General features: G+C 41.1%; 1 protein-coding gene across 2 annotated transcripts; it reads right to left on the minus strand.

Moving 5' to 3' along the window:
• Positions 1 to 25,017, minus strand: GOSR1 (golgi SNAP receptor complex member 1). Of its 2 annotated transcripts, none has more exons than XM_005424428.2 (8): positions 24,905 to 25,017; positions 23,217 to 23,304; positions 22,914 to 23,021; positions 21,717 to 21,808; positions 21,485 to 21,559; positions 7,674 to 7,703; positions 2,033 to 2,115; positions 1 to 489 (listed from the first exon to the last, which is right to left on the minus strand). In XM_005424428.2, exons 2-8 carry the CDS (start codon positions 23,259 to 23,261, stop codon positions 365 to 367), a joined length of 558 nt encoding a protein of 185 aa, XP_005424485.1. In that variant the 5' UTR covers positions 23,262 to 23,304; positions 24,905 to 25,017; the 3' UTR covers positions 1 to 364. The 2 variants fall into 2 exon arrangements, with proteins under 2 accessions (XP_005424485.1, XP_014163886.1); XM_014308411.2 differs by having other exon boundaries at positions 7 to 489; positions 24,911 to 25,015.
• Between the last annotated feature and the right edge of the window lie 188 nt (positions 25,018 to 25,205).

The raw sequence follows: 25,205 nt of genomic DNA on the forward strand, positions 1-25,205 counted from the left end.
AATCCTGTCCCACTCCCCAGCCAGCACCAAACCTCCCCAGCACTGCTGAGCACTGGAACTGCTCCCCCAGTCCTGGTTAAGCATCCCATGGGCACTTACCTTGCAGTGAGAAAGGGAATTAAAAACAAACAAATCCCACCAAATTTAACCCAAAGGAAGGTGAACACTGGGGAGGAGAAACACTGCAGCTTCAGCCCAAGCCCAGTGTCAGTGTCTACCATCAGAAGCTCCAGACACCCATGCTGACAGCCCCAGCCACGAGCAGGCTGCGCCAAGTCTGATGCTTCCCCCAAGTCACTTTTCCTTGGCTGGGAGGAGGGCAGGTGGAGATGAGGTTTGGCAGAGTCCAGGGGGGAAGCAGCCATCAATGGAAGGCGTAGAGAAGCAGCAGGATGGTGCAGACGCCGATGACGCCGCCCAGGATGAGGGAATCCCGGCGCTTCCGGAGGTTGATCCTTTGGATCAGGCTGTTCACTGCTGGAAAACGGTCTGGGAGGGCTCAGAGTCAAGGGCACAGCACAAACAGGGATTCACCAACAAGCCCCCAAGGCTGGATGGGGAAATGCCAACACTGGGACTACTCCCAAGCTGGAGGAAGCAGGAGCAGTAAAGGCTGCTGGACAGGGAGCAGGATTACAACTGCACTTCATTGACCAGCAGTGAAAAGGGAACAGCCCAGAGCTCACAGTTACACAGAACTCACCACCTGATCACCTCTGTCACCCTGATTTTTAAAGATTTTCTAAGCCTTCTGATGTTTACATTCTTGTAGCAAACTTTCTCACACACTTTCTGTAAATAACTTATTGTTTTGCATTCTTTTATGGAGAAGAAGAAATTTGATGGACTGTTGGTTTGTCCAGTGTCATTGGAGAGGTGGCACTTTCACCCTCCAATCCACTGTCACTTTTGGAAAAATATAAATGTTGGAGTCAGAAAATAAACTTCCCTTTTCTTCACCTTGAGAGCAGCAGTGGATGCTCGTGTTGTTTTGTCTCCTATAGCAGAACCTCAATTACCAGCATTTTAATCTCCAGTTTGTGAGGCTTAGTTACTTTTATTAATTGTGTTTAAATGAGAATTTAAAAAAATGGGATGGTTATATAAAACGTCTGTGGAATTTCTTCAATGGGATTCTGTTACTGGTGAAGAGAACAACCAAAGGAATTTCTTCAATGGGATTCTGTTACTGGTGAAGACAACAACCAAAGGCATTTGACTGAGAAAATCCTGCACATTGCATGACCCACACACTGTGCAAGCTCTGTAAAACCACCAGGGTGTAAATCTATCTCTTAATGTACAAAATACAACTGCCAACAAGACAATCAGAGCTTCATGTCTTTGGAATCGAGACTCTTTTTAAGGCCAAAGCTTCTTGAGATTTTACTGGAATGTTCTTGCCAGCTGCTGAGAACTGTAATGAAATTTCTGGGTTACCAAAATGCATCTTTCCAGGATGTCATGTGTCTGGTCAAACAGTGCTGACATTGTCTACTGACTAAGGGGAAGGAATAAGTGGGAAAACCACAAGCGTGCCTGACTTGACAACGTGGCACAATCTTCAGCTCTGAGACAGAATGTGCACAGAAACCAACAAGCCAAAATTTTACAAGAGTGTGACAGACAAGAGGATGCTCAGGCCCTGACTTCTCTGAGCTGTAAACCACAACAAGCAGTGATGAACACCCAGCTTCAGCTGTTTTGAAAGCAAAGAGCAGGGCCTGAAATGCAACTGTACTTCTAGAACAGCATACAGCAGGGAAGGCCATGAAATGCTGTTGCAGACCTCTACCTGAAAATGAAATTCTGTCAATTTATATGCAATGCCCAATTTTGACCAAAACCAACTTATTCACCACATTTCCCATTAAGATGCTTCAGGCAGGTTATCAGGTGAGCCTGATAAAAACCTGGCCTGTCTGTCACTGCTGACAGCACATGTCACAGAGCCACTGACACTGCTGAGTGAAACATTGTACCACAACTCTTCTTAGGCACAGGCAGCACCGATATTTAGGAAAAAGGATACTTGCCAAGGTATTCATCTTGCTTTGTATTGACTTCAACATCCCTCTCTGAGAAGTCATATTTTCTTTTGTTGCCATGGCAATGCTGGGGAAAGAAAGAGGATCAAGTTGTTGGTGCTAAGAATAATCCCCAGCTCCCACAAGAGGAGAACAAGCAGGCAATGCTTCTTCAAAGGACAATGAATGGGGTGAAGCAACATGAATGAAACCACAATTTTTCCATTAATCTCTCTCTTTTACAGTTAAATGATTTCAGTTTTATATAAACTGTTAACAGTGTGAAGCACTGAGATTTCTTGAAACAGGCAGGGTTTGACTTTTCTCCTCCAGCCCCAATGAAAACTGGTATTACCTTATAAGCAACATAAGAATTATGCTCTCGTGGCTTAAGCTTTAAATTTAGAAGTTTCTTTCATCCCAAATGATGCTTCCATCACAGCACAGAAAAAATCAGCTTCTGAGATCTGGTCCTCATTAAGAATATCCCCCATGGTATATAAGTTTTCATTTTCTTTGTTTCTTTACCAATACAAAACTGAATTTCCCATTTCAAATTTAAAATGTTCTGGAGGTCAGAAAAAAAGCAACTCTGCTCTTAAGAGATATTAAATGAAGATTATAAAGGATTGTTCAGTTGACAAAGCTTGAAGACACAGTGCCAGAGAAAGAAAAATATGGCAAATACTGCTCTCCTTGCTGGCATGTGCTTCAAAAACACATAAAGCAGGACAGAAATACAACAAGGCTTCGTAATAACTCAGAAAAGTCACCTCTGCTGCTGTTGACTTCATCTACAGGAATAACAATGATTAAAATAAGTTCTTGGATGAGTTTATGAGCCTTAAATATGGAGGGGAAATGTTCTGGAGGAGTAAAAGTTAAGTGGAAAAACACAACAGAAAAATATAAAAGGAAACTAAAGCTGTCATTTCAGAGGTAGGAAAATGTGAAATGCTCCTTTTACCTGATACAAACATACAATTTTTCAATGCAGGTATTTTAGTCCTCTAAAGTAAAAAACAACAAACTCACAAAACCACTAAAAACTTGCTGTTAAGAAGAGCACTCAGGGAATTTTGAATTACTAAGAATTACATTAGAAAAAAAAAATTCCTATCTGCACACAGGAAAGTTTGTTCAGTGACCTACAGATTCCCATCTCCCACCCCCACACTGACTTGATATTTGTCCAGATGAGTTTTTAATACAGTGTCTCTCAAAGCACTTCTGAATTAAGTCCCATATTTTTGTAAGATGCATCCAACGACTCATTAAAACATCCATTCATTTACAGAAGTGAAAACACAAAATGATTTCCAGTATACAAAGTGCTCCTGAGCCACCTCCAAAATGCCTTTAGAAATAATTATTCACAGAACACAAGGCTCCTGCTTTAACATCTGGGGAGTGAAACTGTCCATTTCATATAAAAAGGCAGGATGTAAAGGGTTAAGAGATTGAAACCAATTTAATTTTTTTTATCCAGTATTTTCAAGAATTTAGCTCTAAGGGCTGTGTTTTACTGGAGAGCTCTGAAGGAAAAAAACCTGGGTTAATTACCATTTTTAATATGATATGGTCTAGTAATGAAATGTAATTGTGATATTCATGAACAAGAGCTTAACTGGATTCCAGCTACTATTAACAAATCAAAATTCAAGCAAAAAGCAATGTTGTTCACGTATAATTTGATTCTTCAACCCTTGAGCTGGTTTATCTAAGCCTTCAGATCTGTAAAGGAGATTATTAAATCCAAGAAGCAGCAGAAATCAGAGTTCCTGGGGACCAGTCCAGAGATTGGTTCTGCATCTTGAGCACTGCAGCTTCCTCATATCCTCCATCAGACAGTTTTGGTTTCATTCCCATCCCTGACATATGTTCATTGACTTGCTGCTGCCATTGCCTCGCTCACAAATGCAGATTTTAAAAAATTAATCCCATTCTTGCCATTCACAAGATTGGCCCCATTTAGTCACTCCCCAGCCCAACCCCAGATCTCAGGACCTGGTTCTGCTGTTCCAGAACTTGTGTGGACCTTTCCCATCAAAAGCTGAAACATTTCTTACTGGAACAGGGATGACCCCAATTCCACATTTCACTTGGAAGCCAGCAGGAACTATTCTCAGTGCTGCACTGGCTGGAACTACCAGAGCTGGGTGTAAACCAAGTTTCTAAAACCAGATGGTATCTGGCCTGCTCTCTATATTTAATATTAAAGCCCTGCTCAAGCACAATGCTCAGCACTGCTGCACTACTGGAGAAATCTCTCCCGGCTAAGCCCAAGGTCACAGCCATAAAAACCCCACCTATCTCCTCCCCAGAGCAGCTGGAGAATCTCAAATTCCTGTGCTTGCAGTCATATTTCCCTCAAAAGTTCTGCCACATTCCAAGTTTGCCCTTGATTGTTCAGCAGTGCCGTGGGTATGAGAGCAGCCAAACCTCCCTCCAAAGCAAACTCAACTGATATTTGTACTTAGTCTGCTCTTTTCACTGGCATAAAACCCTCAGGGTAATAAACACTTCCAGGCATTATCCCAGATGGACAAGTCTAACATGCAGAAATACACTTTTAATGCTGCCTGACTTGGAAGCAAAGAGTTTTGAGTTAAATTAATGTTTAAGCTGTTATTTCACCCCACACTGCAGGCACATCCATCCAGTGCCACTGAGGGAAATGTACCAAAAAATCAACTCCTGGCTTCAACCATTGAGACTCATCAGTCAAATCTACACTGCTGGAGAACTGAAACAAAACTCTAAAGAAAAAAGTTGTGTTATTAAAAATCAAATAATTCACGTATTACTGGAACTCCTGCTTCATTTTGCATGCCATGAATCATACTTGCTCATTGAAATTCATGACAAGGTCTATGATTAGGGAATGGACTCTGTGACTGTGCACAGAAATGAAAGCTCTAGGTTTAAACTGGTAAAAATTCTGATTGCATCACTTATTCTTTGTCTGGAGATACATTTCTATATTTGTATCTCTAAATATACACATATGTGTGTGCATCAATGCATACCTACACTCACAGCCTGGCAAATTCCTTTATATATTCCTTTATTTCTTTATTTATTCCATTGTTTCCTTTGATGAAGCCTAAGATGAAAACAGAAGAAACATTTCCCCAGGAATGCAAATGATTTTGCCTGGACAAGAAATCAGAGAATTCTCCAAACGTGGCTCATGCCTTTAAAAAGTCAACACTCAATGCAGCTGAGCTTTTCCCTTTTATTAAATCCTAATTATTACCTAAAGAGATAGACCAAATACATAAGGAGACCATTCTAAAAAATGAAATTTATGGCTGTGGTCTGGCTTCAGTCCAATCTGCCAATACACAAACATTGATGGATCAGGTCTCAGAAACAGAATTACAATAAAATCCTAAGAACTTGTCACACTGTACAGGCAAAACTATAAAAAATATTCCAACTGAGCCAACATAAAAACACAAGTTGTTAGAAAACAAGAAATAAATGGTCTGCTATTTTGGAGGAGTGATAATGTTTGAAAATGAAAACCTGAGAACTCCAAACATATTAAGCAAAATCTCTGCTTATATTTAAATCTGGCCAAGAGAAGTGAAGGCTGTTCCAAAAGAACTGCAGTACAAAGTATCACATCCCACTCGCTTCTGGAGAGAAATATGCTGCAGTAAGAACCCATGGCACGTAATTCATTTAAAAATTGATTAAAAGTTTAGTAATAATGACACATCTGGAGTGACAGCCCTGCTCAGTGCTTTGGTTACTGAATCATTTCAGCTCAGGTGCCCATGCACTCCCTGGCACGGATGTTTGCTCCGTGGAGAACAAGAGTCAGACTCCTCACTTCTCTTGCTGACAGAAAATCAGAGCAAGGGCTCACAATTAGTGGCTGTAGCTCGTCAACAAAAGCCTCTGCACACACAAAAATGAGCTTCTCAATGTTTGGAATCAGTGCTTAGTAACGAAGGCTAAGGAAATAAAAGTGTGAAGGAAATAAAACGTGATTTCCTGACTGGCTTAATTAAAAAATGACTAATGAACTGCAGCAGATGTAAACCTTGAAGACAGAGCAGTAGCCAGAATAAGCTAATTACATCTCAAGGAATCTGTCCTCAAACAGCTTCTTCTGCACAATTCCCTCTTTTATTTGGGTTACAATAGATAAAACAATTGGTGAGTTGGGTAAACTCCCAATTGGTAAATTCACTTGGGAGGCAGCAGGATTTGCCATCAATTGTCATACACAAACACTTGCCATTACTGGGGACCACAAGAAAAAAAAAGAGTTCAACAAAAAAATTCGCCAAAAAATTCACCCTGGTTTTAACAGAGGCTCAATTCAACTCAGATATAAGTGGAATTACATTTCCTACTCCATGTCGTTACCAAATCAGCTCTTTTTGTACCAAAAAACTGTAAAACATTTTTGGCAACAACTCAAGCAAGAATTTACTCCAGACAACAAATTGTGCAAGGTTGAGAGCTCTGAGCTCCTCTGATGACACAGAATCCAGAAGCCAGGCCAATGACATAGTTACCAGTAATTACATGTAATTTTGCAGGATATTAAGAGTAATAAATCACCATATGCTGCTTAATGTTCTGCTTACTTGGAGTGGCAGCAAAGAAGAAATTCACCAAACACTGAGCATTTTTGAGATGGAGAAGTAGGGTTACAAGCATGGCAATAAAGGAGAGGAAAGGACTAGAACCCAAACCAAATACAGCTGGAGAAATATTTCTGTCAGGCTGTGGTGGAATTGCACCACATTTTCAGGTATTATTGCACTGATCACTTCTGGCTCATCACTGCACACTGATGTGGTTTAACACATTCTTCCTCCATGTTAATTATCCTGAGCCCACTGAGTGCACTTAAAGCAGCCAGCCCTTAATGGACACAGCCAGGCTGCACCTCTAATTGTTCTTCTTGATCATTTATGTCAGTACATGCATTGTCTGAAAGCATATCTTACTTGCTTTCTTACCTTTTTTTTTTCCTTCTCTTTTGCTTTAAAGCAATAACCTAAAATTTAAAACCATTAAATTGGGCATTATTACAGTTTGAGTTATTGGTCTGCAAAAGGTTGGCTCGGAAAGGGCACAGATAATAAAATTTGTGTTGCTACAGTTCTAAAATGTCTAGATTAGTTAGAGAAGGTATCATTTATGTATCCAAACAATGTAAGAAAAGATAAATTAATGTACAACAGCAATAACCTTTCAAGCACTTGTGGTAAAAGCCCTCACCTATATCAGCTGCACACTGGGTGCTGAATATTCTGAATACATTGAAAGGTACAGAAATCAGGTTTTACAGGAGTGTCACTGTCACAAGAAACATCTTGACTACAGGAATAGCCCTCAGCAGCTCAGCCTGGGATTCACTCTGCTCCAAAGGTGATTCACCTTTGAGCAGAAACCCAAATTTTCTAAGCTAGGGTGAATAAAATATTTAAGCAACATTCCTATGTCAATATTGAATAGAAAAAACCCAAAGCAAACCCAGCAGCAATTCATTGTAGTACTGCCAAGGAGCTGGAAACAATACAGTTACTGTATAAAAATAGGGACTGATATATTTAGACACAATTTAATGGAAATGCTGATTGTATGGAAAATAATGAAAATTTTTACATTCATTCCTACCTTATTGTTTCTTCTATCAGTCGATCTGAGCTGAAAGCCAAAAAAAAAAAAAAAAACAAGTTAAAGAAAGTAACAAGCACTAAGTACTACTTTAGATCACTAATCAATGATCCCCATCATCCTCCTAATAAATTTGCTCTTAGAATGTTTTATTTCTGGATGTTGTCACATTTTGCTACTACATAGGTTTGGTTTATACAGACTTTGGAGAAGATGCACTGGAGCAGCATTTCCTAAGTGTAGCAAGAGCAGCTGCTGAGGAGAACACATAAACCACTGAGAAGACAAGAAAAGGGAAATAGCACTGTGATTTATGGAGGGCTGTTTGGAAAGGAGTATTAGAGAGAGGAGCAGCTAATTTTAATGCTTTTTAATCCTGCCCACCCCTTCAAAAAGTGTCATTAATGATCAAAAAGCTGAGATTGGGTCCATCTCAGAGCCTGCTCAGGATCAGCTCCCCAAACCCTGGTTCATGCTGGCAGAGCCCCTCTGTGGAACAGCAGCTGGATGAGAGCTGAGCTGATGGAACACATCATGTATCACACCCCATGTGTCACACACAGCCCTGGTGACAGTGGCCCTGTCCTGCCTGTCACACATTGATCCAGCCCTGTGCAGCGTCCCTGGAAAAGGGCAGCCTCAAGCACAGCCCAGAGAGGACATTTCATTAAAAAACCCAACACACACCATTAAAGAGAGTAACAAGATCCTTGGAGGAGTGCAGCTATTTCTCCTTTCCTGCACTCAACTTTCACACAGGGTTTTCATCACTGCTTTGCAGGCAGTTGTGAAATGTCACAAAAACCCCTCTTGTCACAGCAATCAATATCTGCAATGTAACCATGTCATGGAACAGGTGCCTGCATCATTCCCACAGTGCACCCCTACAACTGCTCTGTTTATCCCACAGATTCACACAAAGTCGTGGAGAATAATGGTAAAAAAATCGAGTTTGCAGTTTGAGGAGGAAATCAGCCTGACAGAAAAGCAGTTTTATGCTGTACTGGCTGCTGCTTTCAGTAGTAAATCAGAATTGATTGCTTCCAAACTCCAAGATGCCAGCAGGGCATGGCCACCTCCATCCTGCACCCTCCTCATTCCAAGTGTTTTGCCAACCCCCAGAGCAGCACAGCTCTGCCTCTGACTCAGCCTGAGCTGCCTGATTTGGAACTTTTCTCCTTCCCACAGGAATTCTGGAGATCCCCCCACAGCTCCAGCTGGAGGAACGTGCTGGGCCACGTGTGTGACCTGCTGGGGAGGGGGACAGGCAAACACAATGACTTTATTCCTCTGTGAAGAGAACTGAAAACACCAAGGTTGCTATTTCAGGCTGTCCATGGCTTGAAATACGGACACAGAACAGAGCACTAAAAATATTTTGCTCAATTTTAAGCTGCCAGGGACTCGACTGGGGCAGCAAACAGAGCCACACTCTCTAAGATTCACATCAACTGTGAGCATGTTGGTTTAAGCCAATAAAACCAGTTTTATTCACTGTGTGGTGTTTGTTACACTGGCACAGAGAAGGGAAACACCCTAGCTGTGTACACAGAGCAGTCTCACAGCATCTCCCCATGTCCCCAAGGCAGGCAGCACAGGAAAGCAATGCATTAAAGATTTCTGTAATCACTGAGCCTCCCAGAGACACAATCCAGCTGAGAATGTGCCTTTCATAGATAGTCTCTAACAGACAAGTGTGTTATGTGGGCAGGGCATAATCAGAATAAACTGCAAAACCATTAGAAAACAGCCTCAAAAGCAAGAGCAGTGCACAAGAATGAATCGTTTTAGAAAAGGTTCAATTATTTAAACAAAAATTTTATCAATGAAAAGGTATTAAAAACCTTGCTGGTTTTTAACAGGTTACACTAAAAAGAATTCTGGGGAAGAAAATGTTAGAACAGCCCTATTAAAAAACCTACCTCAGAAAAATCATTACCAGCTCTTTGTCCATTTAACTGATGAAATGATAGAATTTTTATGCTGATGAACTGAAGATGACAGAGAAGCTGAACACTTTTACAGACCTCAAGTGAACTAGGATGTCCTCCAAGGCTTTTAGAGCACCCAAATTAGGCTTGCCAGTTTGCAGCAGAGACACTCACTGCTTTTTATGCTAGAGAAAGCTGTAGATGGGCAGTTTTATTCCTTAGTCAGACACATAAACACAAAAATTGACTTAAAAGCTTTAGATTACATGACACTGCTTTGTTTTTCTATGTGTATGTATGTTTATACACACACAAAAATAAACTCTGGGAATGTGGCTACCTGTAAAATGCTGATATAAAGTCAAAAAATGTATAAACCAGTAAAAACAAGTTCTGAACACAACACACAGAGGCATGAGCTGCAAATGCCAACACAGGGTATTTAGCAGGCATCTGAAACCTCAAGATAAACGGATGTGGAGTGACCCCAAATATTTAAAAGGACGAGATGCACAGGAATTTTCTTCAGAATGAAGATGTGTAGGTGAGGGCAGACTAAAGGAAGCACAGATTTATTAGCACAGCTTTCAGAGTGTTCTTCCCAGCACAAGAAGAATCAGCTCTTGAGAGGATTTCCAAACTCATCCCTCCTTGCAATGTGAACAAACTCCACAGGAATGGCCATGACATTCCCTGACACCCTGGTAAAGGCAGGCACTGTGAGCAGGAACATTGCAGGGATTCTGCTGTGCAGGTTTGGATTCCTTGGCAAATACAGATTGTAAAGTTCACTCACAGTGACACCCAAACAGAAGCATCTGTTTCATTCATTTTACAGCTCATAACCATAAAAATAAGTCAGATTTAAGGAAGATCAAGAACACAAAGTACAACAGGGCCCAGAGACACAAGGGAAGTTTGCAGATCTCTGACTATTAATAACCTGGTCTCCACAAATAGAAGCTGTTCTCACAATTAAAAATAATGTTCATTTCCCAGAATAAAAAACTAACATTGAACGAGGCAATTGTGCTTAACTTACATATTCAAAACACTACAAAAAGAAGCTCTTAAATTAAAATCTATTGACTTTGTTCTTCTGCTGTCCAAGCAAAGACAACAAACCCAGTGGACATTTCCTTATGAACATCCAAGCAAAAGATGGTTCTGGGCATTATTAATCTGACTTGCCATCTGTTTCAATAAACTCTACATTTTCACCTGTCCAGACAGACAAAGCTTTTTAAAAATCCTACAGGAAAGAAAGGCTGGAAGCTGCTGAGGCAATCACCTCCTGTAAGGAATGGCACAAGCCCAGCAGCAGCAGCCATGCATATGAAATAGCCAGGCCTCTGTGCAACTGCTGTCTGCAGAAGATGGCACAGCCTGTCCTTTAAATATGCAGACAGGCAAATGAATCTGAAGGAGAAATTAAGTGAAATATGCCCCCATGATAGAAAACAGTCCTGCTCACAATATCAGGCTTTTAGAGCTAAAAGAAAGCATTTTATGTTGTTTGTAAGGCAAATCTGTGTGTCTGTACTTCAATAAAATTCATTAATACAGATGAATACTTAGCTGAGTAAAACTCATCTGCACACAACTCATCTCACAACATGCTTTAAACCCTTCAGATGAAATTAAGGGCAATATTATCACATAGAATAATTTAAAAGGGAGAGGGAAAACCCTGTAGAATAAACTAATACAGCACTTGATAACTATTTTCTTCCTTTCAGAAAGAATAACTACAGAAATAATAATTTTACTTTGTTCTTTCTCTAACTGCAAGATAAATCACTAAGTGTCTGCTCTCTCAAACTGCCTCCAATAAATCTTTCAGATTTTCACAGTCCTGGATCACCAGGCAATGTGGAGCTTCCAGGAATGCAAATCCTGCAAAATACACTCTAATACAAATATACAGGTATGAGGCAAATCTGATTTATACATTCAGTTATTTCCATCATCATAATAACAGAATAATAATAAAAAAAACACTGTGCACACACACACAAAAACCCCCCATCTCCAACTCACTTTTTCTGCTTGCCATCAACATTCCTTATCATATTAAAAATTCATAAAATCATTAAACTCTTTAAAAACTTAAGCAGAATGTAAAGCAGAACACTTTTTTTTCCCTTCCTTGTGATATTCCAGATTTTATAAGACTTGTCCCAAGTTTGATTCAATTTAGTTTCAAAGTTGCTAAAGAAGACAAGAATTGGTGTAGAAGCGTATTTATTGACTAAGACCAATGTGTTTGACCATGAAGCATACATCCTCCACTTCCAGCATGAGAAAACCTGGCTGGCCAAAAACAAAGGCATGAGGCATTTTCAGGGATGAACAGTTTCCCCACAGAAACCAGTCCAAAAGCAAAGAAAGGTTCCAATACTGACCCAAACTGCTCTCTTTTGTTGGTTTTCTTTGAGTGTTAATTCAAGCACAAATCAGGATGCTAAGGGAATGCAATTTTCTCTGTTGCAGAAGGCAACAATCAAACACAAAACCCAGCACAAATGTGAGCATTAATCAATGTATAAATTTGCTGAACACCATCACACCTACAATCTCTGAACACCTCAATAAGCTTATTTCTGCACATCTCAGAAATCACTTTCAGGAAGGATGAGGAATAGTTGCAAAATCGGAAAAGAAAAAAGCAAAATATCACGTTGAGTTTCATCAATGCAAGCAATTTGTTAAATCTGGAATGAAAGGCACTGGAACAGAATCCATTGCTCTAGGCAAGAGTAAACCAACATTGGCTGGTGCTGAATTTCTTTCCAGATGGAAAGAAATCGTACATGAGGGCAAAAAATACACAGAAGGCATCTCTTTTCACTGCAGGGAAGAATCTGCCAAAGGATTTCCAGGAAAATAATCTGGTGAAACCTCCTCCAACTGCAACCCTGTAACACAAATTCAGCTAAAAATCTAACTTCTAGCTACATCACTATGTAAATACCTCAACAGCTCATCAATTCCAGCCATTGGGAGTTTAGATACACTAAGAAAAGCACTTTCTTTGCAGCTAACACCTGTAAACATATAAGCAATACAAAGATTAGTCGTTCTAACTCAGTTTAAAGGAGGCAAACGAGTACCAAGGGATTTTCTCCCTTAAAATAGGGATCCACCTTCACAACATCTGTTTCTCCTGGATTTCCAAAGGGTATAGCCTGCACCTCCACTGAACTCCATGGAGTTGTGTGGGAATTATCAGAGTGGAAGAACTGTTTCTCTAAAAGAGGAGTTAGCCAAGAAAGCTCTTTGGCATGCAGACGACTGGGAAAGTGCCTGAGAGCCCCAAGAGGGTGAGCAGCAGCAATACTTTTTCCCTCAGAGCAAATCTATAAGGGAATAAGAGTTTCTCAATAACCTGCAGTGTTCAGTTTACCCAAAGAACTCGGGTAAAAACTTTAAAAATGAGAACAGCTCCTGCTGCCCACACGAAGAGCACAAACCAGTGCCAGGATGGCACCACCAGGGTGGTGGGAGAAGTTCTTGGAGAGCCTGACCCCCCCTATAATTGCTCCATATTACCCATAGGAACAAAGTGAAATGAAATGAGCAGGGCAGGCCTTACTGTAAGTCATTATCAGCAACCACAACTGTCAGAACAATTCCAGTAACTTCCTAATGGACTCCATCGGCATTTCCTCAAATTTTCCATCTGCACGCTCTGCCAGCAGCCAGGGTAGGGCTGCCTGCATCATTCCCCTGGTTGAAAACATGGAATTTGGATGGGACCTTGAAGTAAAGGGAAAACCCCTCAAAAGGAAGCAGCCCAGGCTCTGCTATCTGCCACTGACCTGACTGCAATGGAGCTCTCCCAGGATAACCTGTCACGGCTGATTTGTTGGGCACACACAGACAGGAGATGCTCAGCTTACAACAAACACAAGCTGTTTGTAATCTGTGCTGTAACAAAATAGATTGGATCACTTTTCTAGCTCAGTGTTTTTTGACTAAAGCTTGGCAAAGCTAAAGAGCCATTCTACTATTCACACATTCCTAAGTAACCAGGAAAACACAAGGGGGAATGTCTTCTGCAAGAGACCCATCACATAAAAACCTTCATAATTAATATATTTTTAATTTCCAGTCCAGCTAACACAGAAATGAAGTGAAAGTTATCCTTAGGATGACAACCCAACTTCAATGTAGTATGAAACCCTAAAATCCACACTGACAGACACGTGTTCTGCTCCCTAACTGCATTTCCACCTGCTGTGGTTTTGAGGGTTTTTTTGGGAGAAGCTCTGTGGCTTTCATGCAGGACTTGGCTGAGGTACCTGATTTACAACTCTCTACCTGCCTGTTAATTAAGCTGCAGAAAATGATTCTTAAAGCTGCATAGTTAACAATGCAACATCACAAACACTTGTGGTTCAAAATGTAAAGTGCACACTACATTTCAACCATCCACAAGCCAAACCCAGAATGCAATTCATTAATGGGTAAAGATCTCAGCATTTTTCTTCTGACCCAATTTCCCAGGGTTCTTAGGGCTTTTTACCTGAGACTGAACAAGATGCATTCTTCCAGAAGTGCAACTAGACTTGATATAAACAAGTCTCTCAAGTGAGAGGAAAACACTCTGCATCTTTCAAATCACAACAGGACTGAAGTCCTTGAAAAGTTCTAAGCAGAACTCTATTATTAGGATAAAATAGGGATGCTTTAAGGGTAATTTGGATCTAGTTCTGCTTAGCATCATGGATTTGATGGAACACAAAGGAATCTGCACAGCAATCACTCAGCAGCCAAGAATGAGAGCCTAATTCCGATGCATTAGGAGAGGTTGAAATTAAATAAAAACTCAAGAATGACATTTATGCAGTAGTGTGGTAACTTTCCAGAGATACACTCTGCATATGAGAAAATGGAAATAATCACTATTTAACATATCCATACACATCAAATTGAGTTCAACAGCTTGTTGTTACTGGAGGATCCAATAGCAAATAATGAGCAAGCACTTCTGGCCCTAAAGAATAATGAAGTGCACAGCCACACTGACAAAAAAATGACATGCTGCATTAGAATATAGAAGTGATTCTGAGATTGCACAAAAGGAATTCTATAAAACTCCACAATTGTTGATTCTGTTGAAAAGCTGCACCTGCTTTTCAGAACCAACCCATGCAGGAAGGATTTCAGCACTCCTGAAAGCCCTAATTTCAATACAGACCTTGGAGGGGGGAAGCTGTCCTAGTTAAGAAACAACGTTGAAAGGAAAGCTAAAAACAAATAAAACATGCATCGGTGACTTGTTTATTTCTGAAAGGAACAAAAAAACTTCAGAAGAAACCACAGAGCCCTGAAGTTTGAAGTGTGGTTTTATATCCTTCCCTTTCCCCAGATTAAGACCAAAGTGCTGTTTCTAAGGGGAAGCCCAGAATCAAGAACCAGAGCAGAGTTTTTGTCCCAGACACTTTTTTTTCTCCATTATATATTCAGGCAATCTTTCACTCTGTGAGGGTTTGCTCTTTGGCTCCTGCAGACATTCATAAAGACCTACAAGAGTCTCCACAGCCACTTTCCCTGGGTACATGGAATTTCATCCATAAACCTTCACTTTTTATACAGATGAAAAGCAAACAACGAGCTTGAAGCTTTTAATGTCAATGTGGTTACATCCTTTGACACCTGAATAATTCAGTTTTGTACTGGGAGTTGCACAGGAAATTCCCAAACTTAGTTTTGTGCTGTGTCTGGTGGGTTTGATAGGTGGTTTTTTTTTTCATTTGGTGTCCTAATCACTTTAGACATATTGAGGTATAAAAATGTCACAACAGTAATCAGTGTCGGGGAAGTTACTGATTACAGTATTGTTAAAGCAATCCAACTATCAGGAAAGCATGCAAATAAACACTGAGACATAGAAGCTTTGGTTTAGTGGTTTGGGGTAGAGGTTTTTTTATAAGTCCTAAATGCAGCACAGGAAGATTAAAAGAAATAGTTGATTTTACCTAATGAAGCTCAAACTATTTTTAGAGGAAAAAAACCTCTTAAATCCTGAACTGCTTGGCTGATTTTCATGATCTTTTATTAAGTTATTTATAAATAATAATAATACCCAAGAGAGCATCTTCCTTCATTGCCTGGAAGCTTTGAACCTCCCCAAATTCTCATTAAACGACTTCAATAACTTGCTCATACAGTCATATAATTATATATAGTGAAGTTTCTCCTTTCCCAGAAGACATGAATTGTCTCCCTCTCTGAACATTATTTACTATTAAATAAGAAAACAGCAAATTATTGTCAGTCTGGGGCAGCAGTTGAGCAGATGATGTGCCCAAGTGTCATATTCAGTCTGGGACTGTGACAGGGGAAGCTGATCCAGCCACTTCCAGAGTGGCCTCTCCTTGTGCCAGGAGTCTTCAGGAGACAGAGGTTCTGCCAGCAGCCTGGGAGATAAAACCCATTCAAGCCCAGACAGAGATAAGGCTAAAGGAAAGAATCACCGATGCAATCAAGAAAACTCTGCAGCAGCAGAATAGGAGACAGAGCAGAAAGACAGACTAGAATTGTATTTTGAAACAGGATTACAGGACAAGCTGTTGTGCATCCTTAAGTAAGCCTTTGCAACACCAAAAATCCTCCTTTGCTCAAATCCCTTCTTTGAAAAGCATTTTCTTTGTGCTGCTGCTCAGACAGAGCACAGAGCCCTGTCCCAAAGGCTGAGTTATTCAGTGCTAAGGCAGGGAGGTGACCACCACAGCCATCCAGCACTGGCACACGCTTTTAATGCAGCAATTTCTCAAACTTATTCCAGAAACAAAGAAAACAAGCCAAGAGTGTTTGGGAAAACAGCAGCACACCATTGCCAGAGCTCTTGCAATTAATGGGCAGCAAAGAGATGTTTTAACCTAGATTCCCCAGTCCCTCCTTGCACTGTAAATTCCAGTTCAATGGGCAGAGTGCTGCAGCCCCTCTCCAGCACCAAACAGCACCAGATCCAAACCCTCCAAATCAGGGCCATGCAGGGCTCCTCTGTCCTCCCAGGGCAGAGCTGGTTGGGTTTTTTCATAACTGCTACAGAACAAAGATTATTCATTCCCAGGTGCTGCTTCAGTTAAAATCTGCATTCAAATCAAGAGAATGGGACCACAAGAACACTGCATTCTGCTCTGACATGAACAAAAAATCAGTTTAATTAAGAGGCAAGTTTGGTAATTAAAAAAAAAATAAATAATAAAGCCCTTACTGGGCCTGACTAAAGTGGAGCTCAGCAGTTCTGAGGTTGCAGAACAGGCAGGCAGCAGGCACCAGGGAAGAGCTGATCACATTCCTCCCTCCCTGCTGCTTCCCCAAGCAGCTTGGGATGGAAAAAGGAATTGGTGAATGAGCTGGTTCTCCTGCATTCTCTGTTTCCAAGAGAAGATGAAGGAGATGCAGGGCTGAACTGTGTCAGCTGGAGCAGTCACTGCCCAGGAGCTGTGTGTGCTCTGCAACTGGAAATTAGGGAGGGGATGGGAAAGGAGGCAAGCACAGCTCTCTGGTCTGAATCCAACCCTGAAGTTCCACTGAAATCCACAGGAACCCGAGCTTCAACAGCACAGTGAATGGAAACCAGGGCATGCAGAGCAGAGAACAGGGACAAAAAAAGAAAAATAAATTCTATGAAGGTAGGAAACTGGCAGCTTTCTCCCAAAAAAATCAAATCACCTGTAATTGAAAACTCTGCAAGGTGTCTCTGCATCTCATTGAGCTGATTTCTCTCTGCAAATCAGTGCTGAAGTGAAAATTTGTCAGGAAAGACAATATTTAGAGGAAAAGCAGTCACTAAGTCACTCCCTCCATGAAGATATTGCCTGTACCACCAACAAAGTTTGGAAGCAGTTTTCCTGGTGATTATTCTCTACTCAATGTGCCCATTTCTGCCCAAACAACAGCAGGAAATTTGAAATAGTTCTGCTGATAACAAAATCCTATAATGAAAGCAATAGAAATGTTTACTACTAAAGAGCACTCCACATACATGAAGCACTGCACAAACATTAATTTCTCCTCATCATCTCAGGTATGTATTATTAATTAGCACCATTACACAACTGCTGCAGGTTCCTGTTATTTCTTTTGCTCACTTCTCTTATTCCTCTTTTCTCTTTCCCATGCAGCACAAGTCCCTCTGATTTATTTACTCTCCTTTTTTTCCTCCTTCAAAAACAGTTCCTTACCCACCTACTCTGGCACTTTGACCCTCTCTGTGCCAGTTTTGAACATTTTAAGACACACAGGGGTGTCTGAACTCTTGCAGCAGGTTCATCTCATCTACCTGCATCACTCACACACAAGACTCCGACTAAGAGGATTTATAAAAATTTTTACTGGATAGATTCACAGGCTGCATAGCAACACTCAGCAGAAACATGCAGTCACCTGACAACAATTAAAACCACAGCTAATGAGATCTGCACCACACAGGCACCCGCTTCACCACCAGCCACTTCTTTTAGAAAGGGATAAATGACTAATTTCTGAGTGCTGGAGCTGAGTAATAAAGTAATAATCACACAGTTGCCCCACAATGACAGAATTGGTGTGTTTTCACCCAGTTTTACAAGGAATTCATTATGGGGAATAACACCTGTAATTTCAATCTAAACTTCTGAAGATTTCATCAATTTTTACACAAACTCATCAGTACCCGCTGCTATCACTCACCTACAACACAAGGGAGACTTTCACTTGCATACACACACAATATTGCAAATTTAATCAAGGACATTAGTTCCTTCTTTGCTGACTTAGGCTATAACTCATCAATAACTGCAGAATTTCTCAGGGCAGATTCTAAGTTAACAGAATTGTTTCCTCTGAGGCAGCACTTTTCAGAGTAGTTTTTAAAATGCCAAGCTAGATCTATTAATCAAAATTGTTTTCTTTACATGGAAAACAGCATTAGAAGAAAAAGGATGACTTGTTTGTACCCCTGGCCAAAAGCACACAAACAGAGAAGATAAAATACCTTTAGGGAATGGCACAGAGCCAAGAAAACAGGATTTCAAAAATGATCAGCAAACATGACCACGCTAGATTGGGTGTTTCTTTAAGCATCTGACATGCCAAGAAATCTGAGGTATCAGGTAAAAATATTAACAGGGCATCAATACTCACCAACATCTGTCTGCCAACCTTATTTTAATAAACAGGGGTTAATTTTTTATTTAAAAAATGAGGTGTTAATGTTCATCTCTCCAGTGGTTGGTAAAACTATTCTTGAATTACCTGTCTAGAACTCAGACAGGAAACTTGAGTGACTTGGACACTTCATGCCTCCTATCCACAGCCAGCAGAACTTCTGGACAAATCTCCTTTCCCAACAAAAAGCTGATTTATAAAGTGGACTGAGCAGCAGTGAAGCTTTTGAAGGGAGAAGAAAATGATGTGTTTTATCTCACCCTCCCTGGTTTGGGGAGCAGCAGCACAGGGCCCCCTGTGCCCCCTGCCCAAGGGCTGCCCCAGCTCCAGGGGGATTCCAAGGTGGAAATGCCACTGCTGCCAGCAGCACTGACACAGCAGCCAGCCCCTCCCTGGGAAAGGGAGGCCAAATGGATCCAGGATCCTCATGGCTTAATGGAGAGCCAGGCACTGGCAGGGTTTGCTCAGTGCTTTCTGTCATTCCCTGCTGCCTAATGTGTGTTGGAACCTTTGATTCATCAGCATCTGGTACTCACAGATTTTTTCATTTCCTCTCCTTTTTTAGGATTACCTACATGTGCAGCATTAAGAGGATGCTCTTTGTGGTGTTCACAATGTGACACAAAAATGAAAGAGGCAGATTTAGGCAAAAAGCAGAAGTTTCTTGTCTCTCCTGTTGCTCCCCAGTGAGACACTCCACAAACAATCCCAGCCTGCAGCTTTTTGAAGAGAATTCATGGAAAACAGCCCAGAGCAAAGCCCAGTTTGTGTTTATCCTGTCTCATATGGTTGTGCATGAAGGAAAAGGCTGACAGAGGAGTCTGGCACTCAGCACTGGGGCAGCAGCTCACACATTCTGTTATCAGATCATGCAATAAATATGTAGTAGGGTGAAGTACTTAATATAATAAATTAGGCAGGGTCAAGACCAAGTGAATGCTCCAATATCTGACATGAATATGTAATTCCTGTGGCATTATTACACTGCTTTGGAGAATATAATAATAATACATTGTAAAGTTTATATTCCTGTGTCTGTTTTTCAAGCTCTTTTCATAGATTTCACTCCACTGAAAACATTTGGATTTTTACTCCTGTGTCTTCATGTAAATATATTCATCATCTACTTCTGTCAATTAGTCTGGCACCAGGATTTACTGCACTACAAATATTCAGCATCATGACTCACATAAAGCTTGTCAATTTATCCTAGGAGCATATTTGGTGTAATTTGCCAGCTCCTGGTGAATTCTTGGGACCTTTTCTTAGTTTTTACAGCTTTTTGGCATGAATAGCTCATTAGCTGCTTTTCTGAAGAAAAAAATGTTAAAACTCTCTAATAATTTCCTCTGCCAGTATCTTTTTCTGAACTTACTGATTCTCAATTCAAAAGTTTTGCAAGCTTTGATTTCTTGCCAATGTTGTCTTCTCCTTTTACACTGGATTTCTTCACAATCCTTAACAGTTATCTCTACCTTGCAGAGTATTCCATGATTAGTTTTGGCCCTGTTTACTAAAGATCCCCAACTCATACTTATTTCTGGTTTTCTTTTCCTCAGTGTTATGGTGGGTTTTTTTCATGTCTTAACATTTTGAAATAATCACCCAGATGGTTTTAAACTATTTCTAAAACTGCCTTAACTTCATTTTTCATGCATTTTAATCCTATAAACATACTGCAGAGTTTAGTATATTAAAAAAAAAACAAATAATCAAAGTTTCAAAAAATGCTGTAACTTTTCTGATCTTAATTTTTGCAAACTCTTCAAAGCAATGGACTCAGGGCAATATCATTTTCTTAGAAGGGTATTTCACAACTCCAGAAATATTTAACCATTCTATTTCAAGATCATGCTTAATAGAAGTCCTAATTCAAGCTTTCAATCAATTAAGTTTTAAATACATTACAGAAAACTGAGGATGAATTGGTGATAAGCTACAACTGAAAAAAAATTATTTCATTTCCTGTAGAAGTTTCTTGTGCTGTTTTGGCTATAAGTTTAAACATATGAAAGCCACATGTAATTATTTATTTATTTGTTTTTTTAAATGCAAGCCTGCCCTCTCGTGTGAGCCTGAGATTTAGCACAACTACAGGCAAGGAGAGAGGCAGGAAGAGCAGAACTATCTCCTGACTCTCTAAAAACCACAAACCCTCCAGTTCTTTGCTCTCACCTGTGCTGTTTTTGCTGAACAAGGACACACAAAGCAGCTACTCATAACTTAATGCCCTCTCTGCAACAGGAATAACAACAACGTGCTTTCTATTTAGCTTATCTGCTAACCTAGAATCAATTTGCAAATATTTAAGTGCATAGGTAATTTAGGAATTAATCTCTTCCATCACTTTTTGTCTAGAGACAAAAGGAGAAAAGGTGGTTTTTTCTGTCTGACTGACAGAAGAAAAGGAGAGGGAAACCCAGCCAAATCATGGGAGTTTCTATTTAGTTTCTTAAGCTTTACCCCAGTCAGAGTGAAAGGCATCCACTCCCTTGGGAGGAGGAGGTCTGAGTCACAAGTGACTTGCAAAAGCCCCTGAAGACAACACAAAACTGGCACTGACAAGATCCTAAAGCCCCAATCACTGACACTGCCATGAGTATTGTCCACTCCACACAGCTCACACTCAGCACAGGCCATAAACATTTAACCAGCTGAGTGAAATTCAGATGTTCCACCCCTCGAGAAGTCAGGCAGTAAAGAGGAAACAACACCTACTTGCGGAGGTGCTCGTGCTCCTTCAGGAACAGCTCTGTTCTCCTGTTGTTCACGCCAGAGCCGCTTTTATACGACCTAAAATCCAACAGAACAGAACCTCAATGAGAACTGGGAATCCAAGGAACTTCTTTTGCTTTATTCAGAGCACAGACACATGAGCTATGCCAAGCATTCTCTGCACTTCCCCCTCTGAGGACAGTCTCACACCTTTGCTACAGCAAACACAACTTACTCGATGTCTTTCCGTACTGATCCCAACAGATTCTCCCTTTCTCGTATTGCCAAGAAGTTTGCTTTGGTTTTGTGGAATTCATGTGTGTAATCCTGTAATAACAAATAGTTATCCCAAAATTAGGGTCCTGAGGTCAACTGAGCAACACAATACACCCACAGGAGATCCAGCCACCTTTAAAATTGTCAGTTGTTCTCTAATACAAAATGCGAGATCAATTCAGGAATTTAACAGCAAAAATGCTGGAAGTTAATCCAAGGTATTGTTAAAACTCACTGCTCTTAGAGTAGCTGCTAAATTGGATGGCTGCAGCTACAGCTGTGGAGGGAAACCCACTGCAATTCCTTCTCCCAGTTTCAGATATCCTCACCTTTCTGATGAATTGGTTTGTGTTGAAATTTCCCATCAGAAGCCCTAACAAAAACTACTTCTTTGGTGTGGTGAAGATGTTCTTGAGTTTATTCTGTTGTTACACCAGATTAATAAAAAATGTCTTTTTTGAACTACAAAGATGACTGCTATTTTTAAGATGCAATTTTACATTTTAAACAATTTCAGGCAGGTGGTACTTCTCAAAACACAATTTAACTGGCAGCTGGTGTGCACCAAAACCACTGTAACCATTCATACAAATGCTATTGCTTTTCACACTGTGTAAAAGATTCACAGTGTGAAAAAAGATTGCACAGATTCCAAACAGAAATCAAACTGTACATGAGCAGCCAAATAAAATATGCATTTTAAGAGTACTATACCATGAAAACATGGTTAATTTATAGCACTGACTGGTAGCTTTAACCATCACATTTCCCTCATCTCCCTTGAGAAGCTTAGGAGCTTTTACAATCATGTTTTCTGAAGTGTGACATTCCCTTGCACATTGTTACATGACAAACCACCCAGACAAGGTAATTCATTATATTCCCCCTTTTGCTATATAAAACCCACCCACACAAGGCAGCACCCTTTATTGTTCTTTCTCAGCTAAGTTCTAGTCACCAACATGACACAAAAAGCACAATTTTTTCAACTCAGAGTTCACTGGGTGCCTGGAGAGAAGGAAAGCAAGATGGAATCAGTAGCAATCACACCTCCTAGTGAGACACTCCAGCATGCTGTGACACCAGCAGAGATAATAATAATAATTATTTTAGCCAAAGAAAGAGCACAAAGGCAGGGAGGAGGCCCCTTGGTTACCTGCAGGATGTCCCTGTGGCGCTGCAGCGTGTGCATCAGCGCCGCGTTCAGCGACGGCACGCCCGCACTGTTGGTGTACTCTGCCATCTTGTCATTTATCCCAGTCAGCTGCAGGAGGAAAAGCACCCAGAAAATGAGAAATGGCTTATTCTTGCAAGAAAATTACAATGCACAAGCAGAAGGAGGCAGCTAGACATGCACAGCTTGTTTAATACCCGCACTAGGATTTCCTAATATCCGTCACAGAATCCGGACTGGGATACTGCCTAAACACTGAAATCAACCCAAAGTAACTCGAGTTACCTTTCCCAGAAGTTGCTCAATCTCCACAGCCATGGTCTCAAACATTCTGTCCTGGCTTGATCCATTTAATAGAGGAGTCGTGTCAGAGCTAAGGAGAAGAGGAGGAGCAGTTACTGAAAAGTTGCATCATTTCATGAGTGCCAGAAATAAGGAAACTCCAGTGACAGAGGTTGGAAAGCTCCACTATAGCCAGGTTTGCTAGAGATTAAATAAACTCTGAAAAATTACATTTTCTTATTCTGCATGGCTTTAACTCTTATCTGAACAGAAGACACAGTATCACCTGCAGGAAATAAATACCACCTCTCCTGGGAAGAAATGCCTGACACCTGTCTGGTACCAGTGTCCTCCTCACCCCAGCTTTCAACTTGATTTATTTATTTACTGGCAGGAGAGAGCACTGCACTCTTAGCATGTTACTCCAGCAACACAATCACAGCTTAATAACACACAGTGTTAGGACAACCTGTGACCTATTAAGCAATCACTGTGCCACAGAGAACACACACCACACCATTTATCACAATTAGTTTCACACACCTTCCCTGCTTGCTTGTAAACTGAAACCACAAGGAAAAGTCACATCTCAGACCAGCCTGCAGAACTGTGGCAACTAACACCCCTCAGAGATTACTCATGGCTCTGGTGATCTACCTTGAGTAAGAGAAGTAGGTTTGGCACAGGACAGCAAAAATAATGAAAACAATTATATGACAAGGCAAGTAACAGCACAGAGGAAGAAAAGTGAAACTAGAGCTGTTCAAGAGTGACATGATCATTGCTGAGGTGCTCTCAGGCTTCCAGAACTGTAAATTGAGGAAGAGGTATAAAATGGATTCAGTTATTAAAGTAAATAAAATAGAAAAATATCAACACACCTACCTAAAGCAGGAACACTCACAACTGATACAGTTAATAAGCAAAGAAAAAGCTGCAAATGGACAGAGAAGTTGATAATTCCTGCCGTGGAATTGCAGGGAAGAGCTCACCTCTGGCTCACAAGATACACCTGAAGAGTTTTACCACATTAATTCTTCAGTCAAACATAAATGTAATTAAAGCAAACAGAAACCACCCCTGTATATGAACAGAAACCATGTGTATATACACACATCTAAAAACATATCTGCAGCTCTTATTATTCTCATTAACACTGTCCCTGTCCATGACAGAGGGGTTGGAACAAAATGATCTTTGAGGTCCCTTCCAACCCAAGCTGTTCTGTGATTATTACTCACCTCAGCAGAAAGACAGGAAGAAATAGCCACTGGTTTTGAAGAGAGGGCTTGTTCCCTGCACAGCTGCTCCAGTTCCCTTAATACTGGGATTACCAACAGCACACCAGCCCACCTGGGAGGTGTAAAGCTAAATTCCCCTAATACTGAACTTCCTGAAAACCTCCTGTTACTTTGATACAAGAACAACTCAGAATTAAGCCAGCATAACAAGCATTAAAAAGCACACTGATCCCACACAGAACAAAATCCAGCTTTCCCCAGTGACCTGTCACCCACAGCCTGACTCACACACCAACATCACATCAACAGCAACACCAGCAGCGAGAAGCGCTGAAAGCTCCCCAGGAATCCAAGCCTTGAGAGCCACAGGTGGGACCAGCAATGAGCAAACGATAAAACCGCACCAAGCACCACAGGCAGCGTTTAAAACATAAAGAAACGGGCTAGTACCTATACCTGTCGCGTCTTCCGTCTCGGGAGCTGCTGTAGCTGGTGCAGAGCTTGCTGAAGGAGACCAGCTTCAGGTCCAGCTCGTTCTCCAGCTGCCTCGCCTGCTTCCGGAGATCTGCAGGGCCGGGGGACAGTCACGGATCCGCCCGGGGCCCCGGCACCGCCGCGGCTCCCGAGAAACCCACAGGGGACAGGGGACCCTCGTGGCGGGGAAAGCCCTCACGCCGATGGGAAGGCGCGGCTGGGCACCCGCAGCCCCTCACCCGCAGCCCGGGAGGGTCCGGCGGGGCCGCGGGCATCA

This window comes from Geospiza fortis, unplaced genomic scaffold (assembly GCF_000277835.1).
Source record: "Geospiza fortis unplaced genomic scaffold, GeoFor_1.0 scaffold538, whole genome shotgun sequence".
NCBI lineage: Eukaryota > Metazoa > Chordata > Aves > Passeriformes > Thraupidae > Geospiza > Geospiza fortis.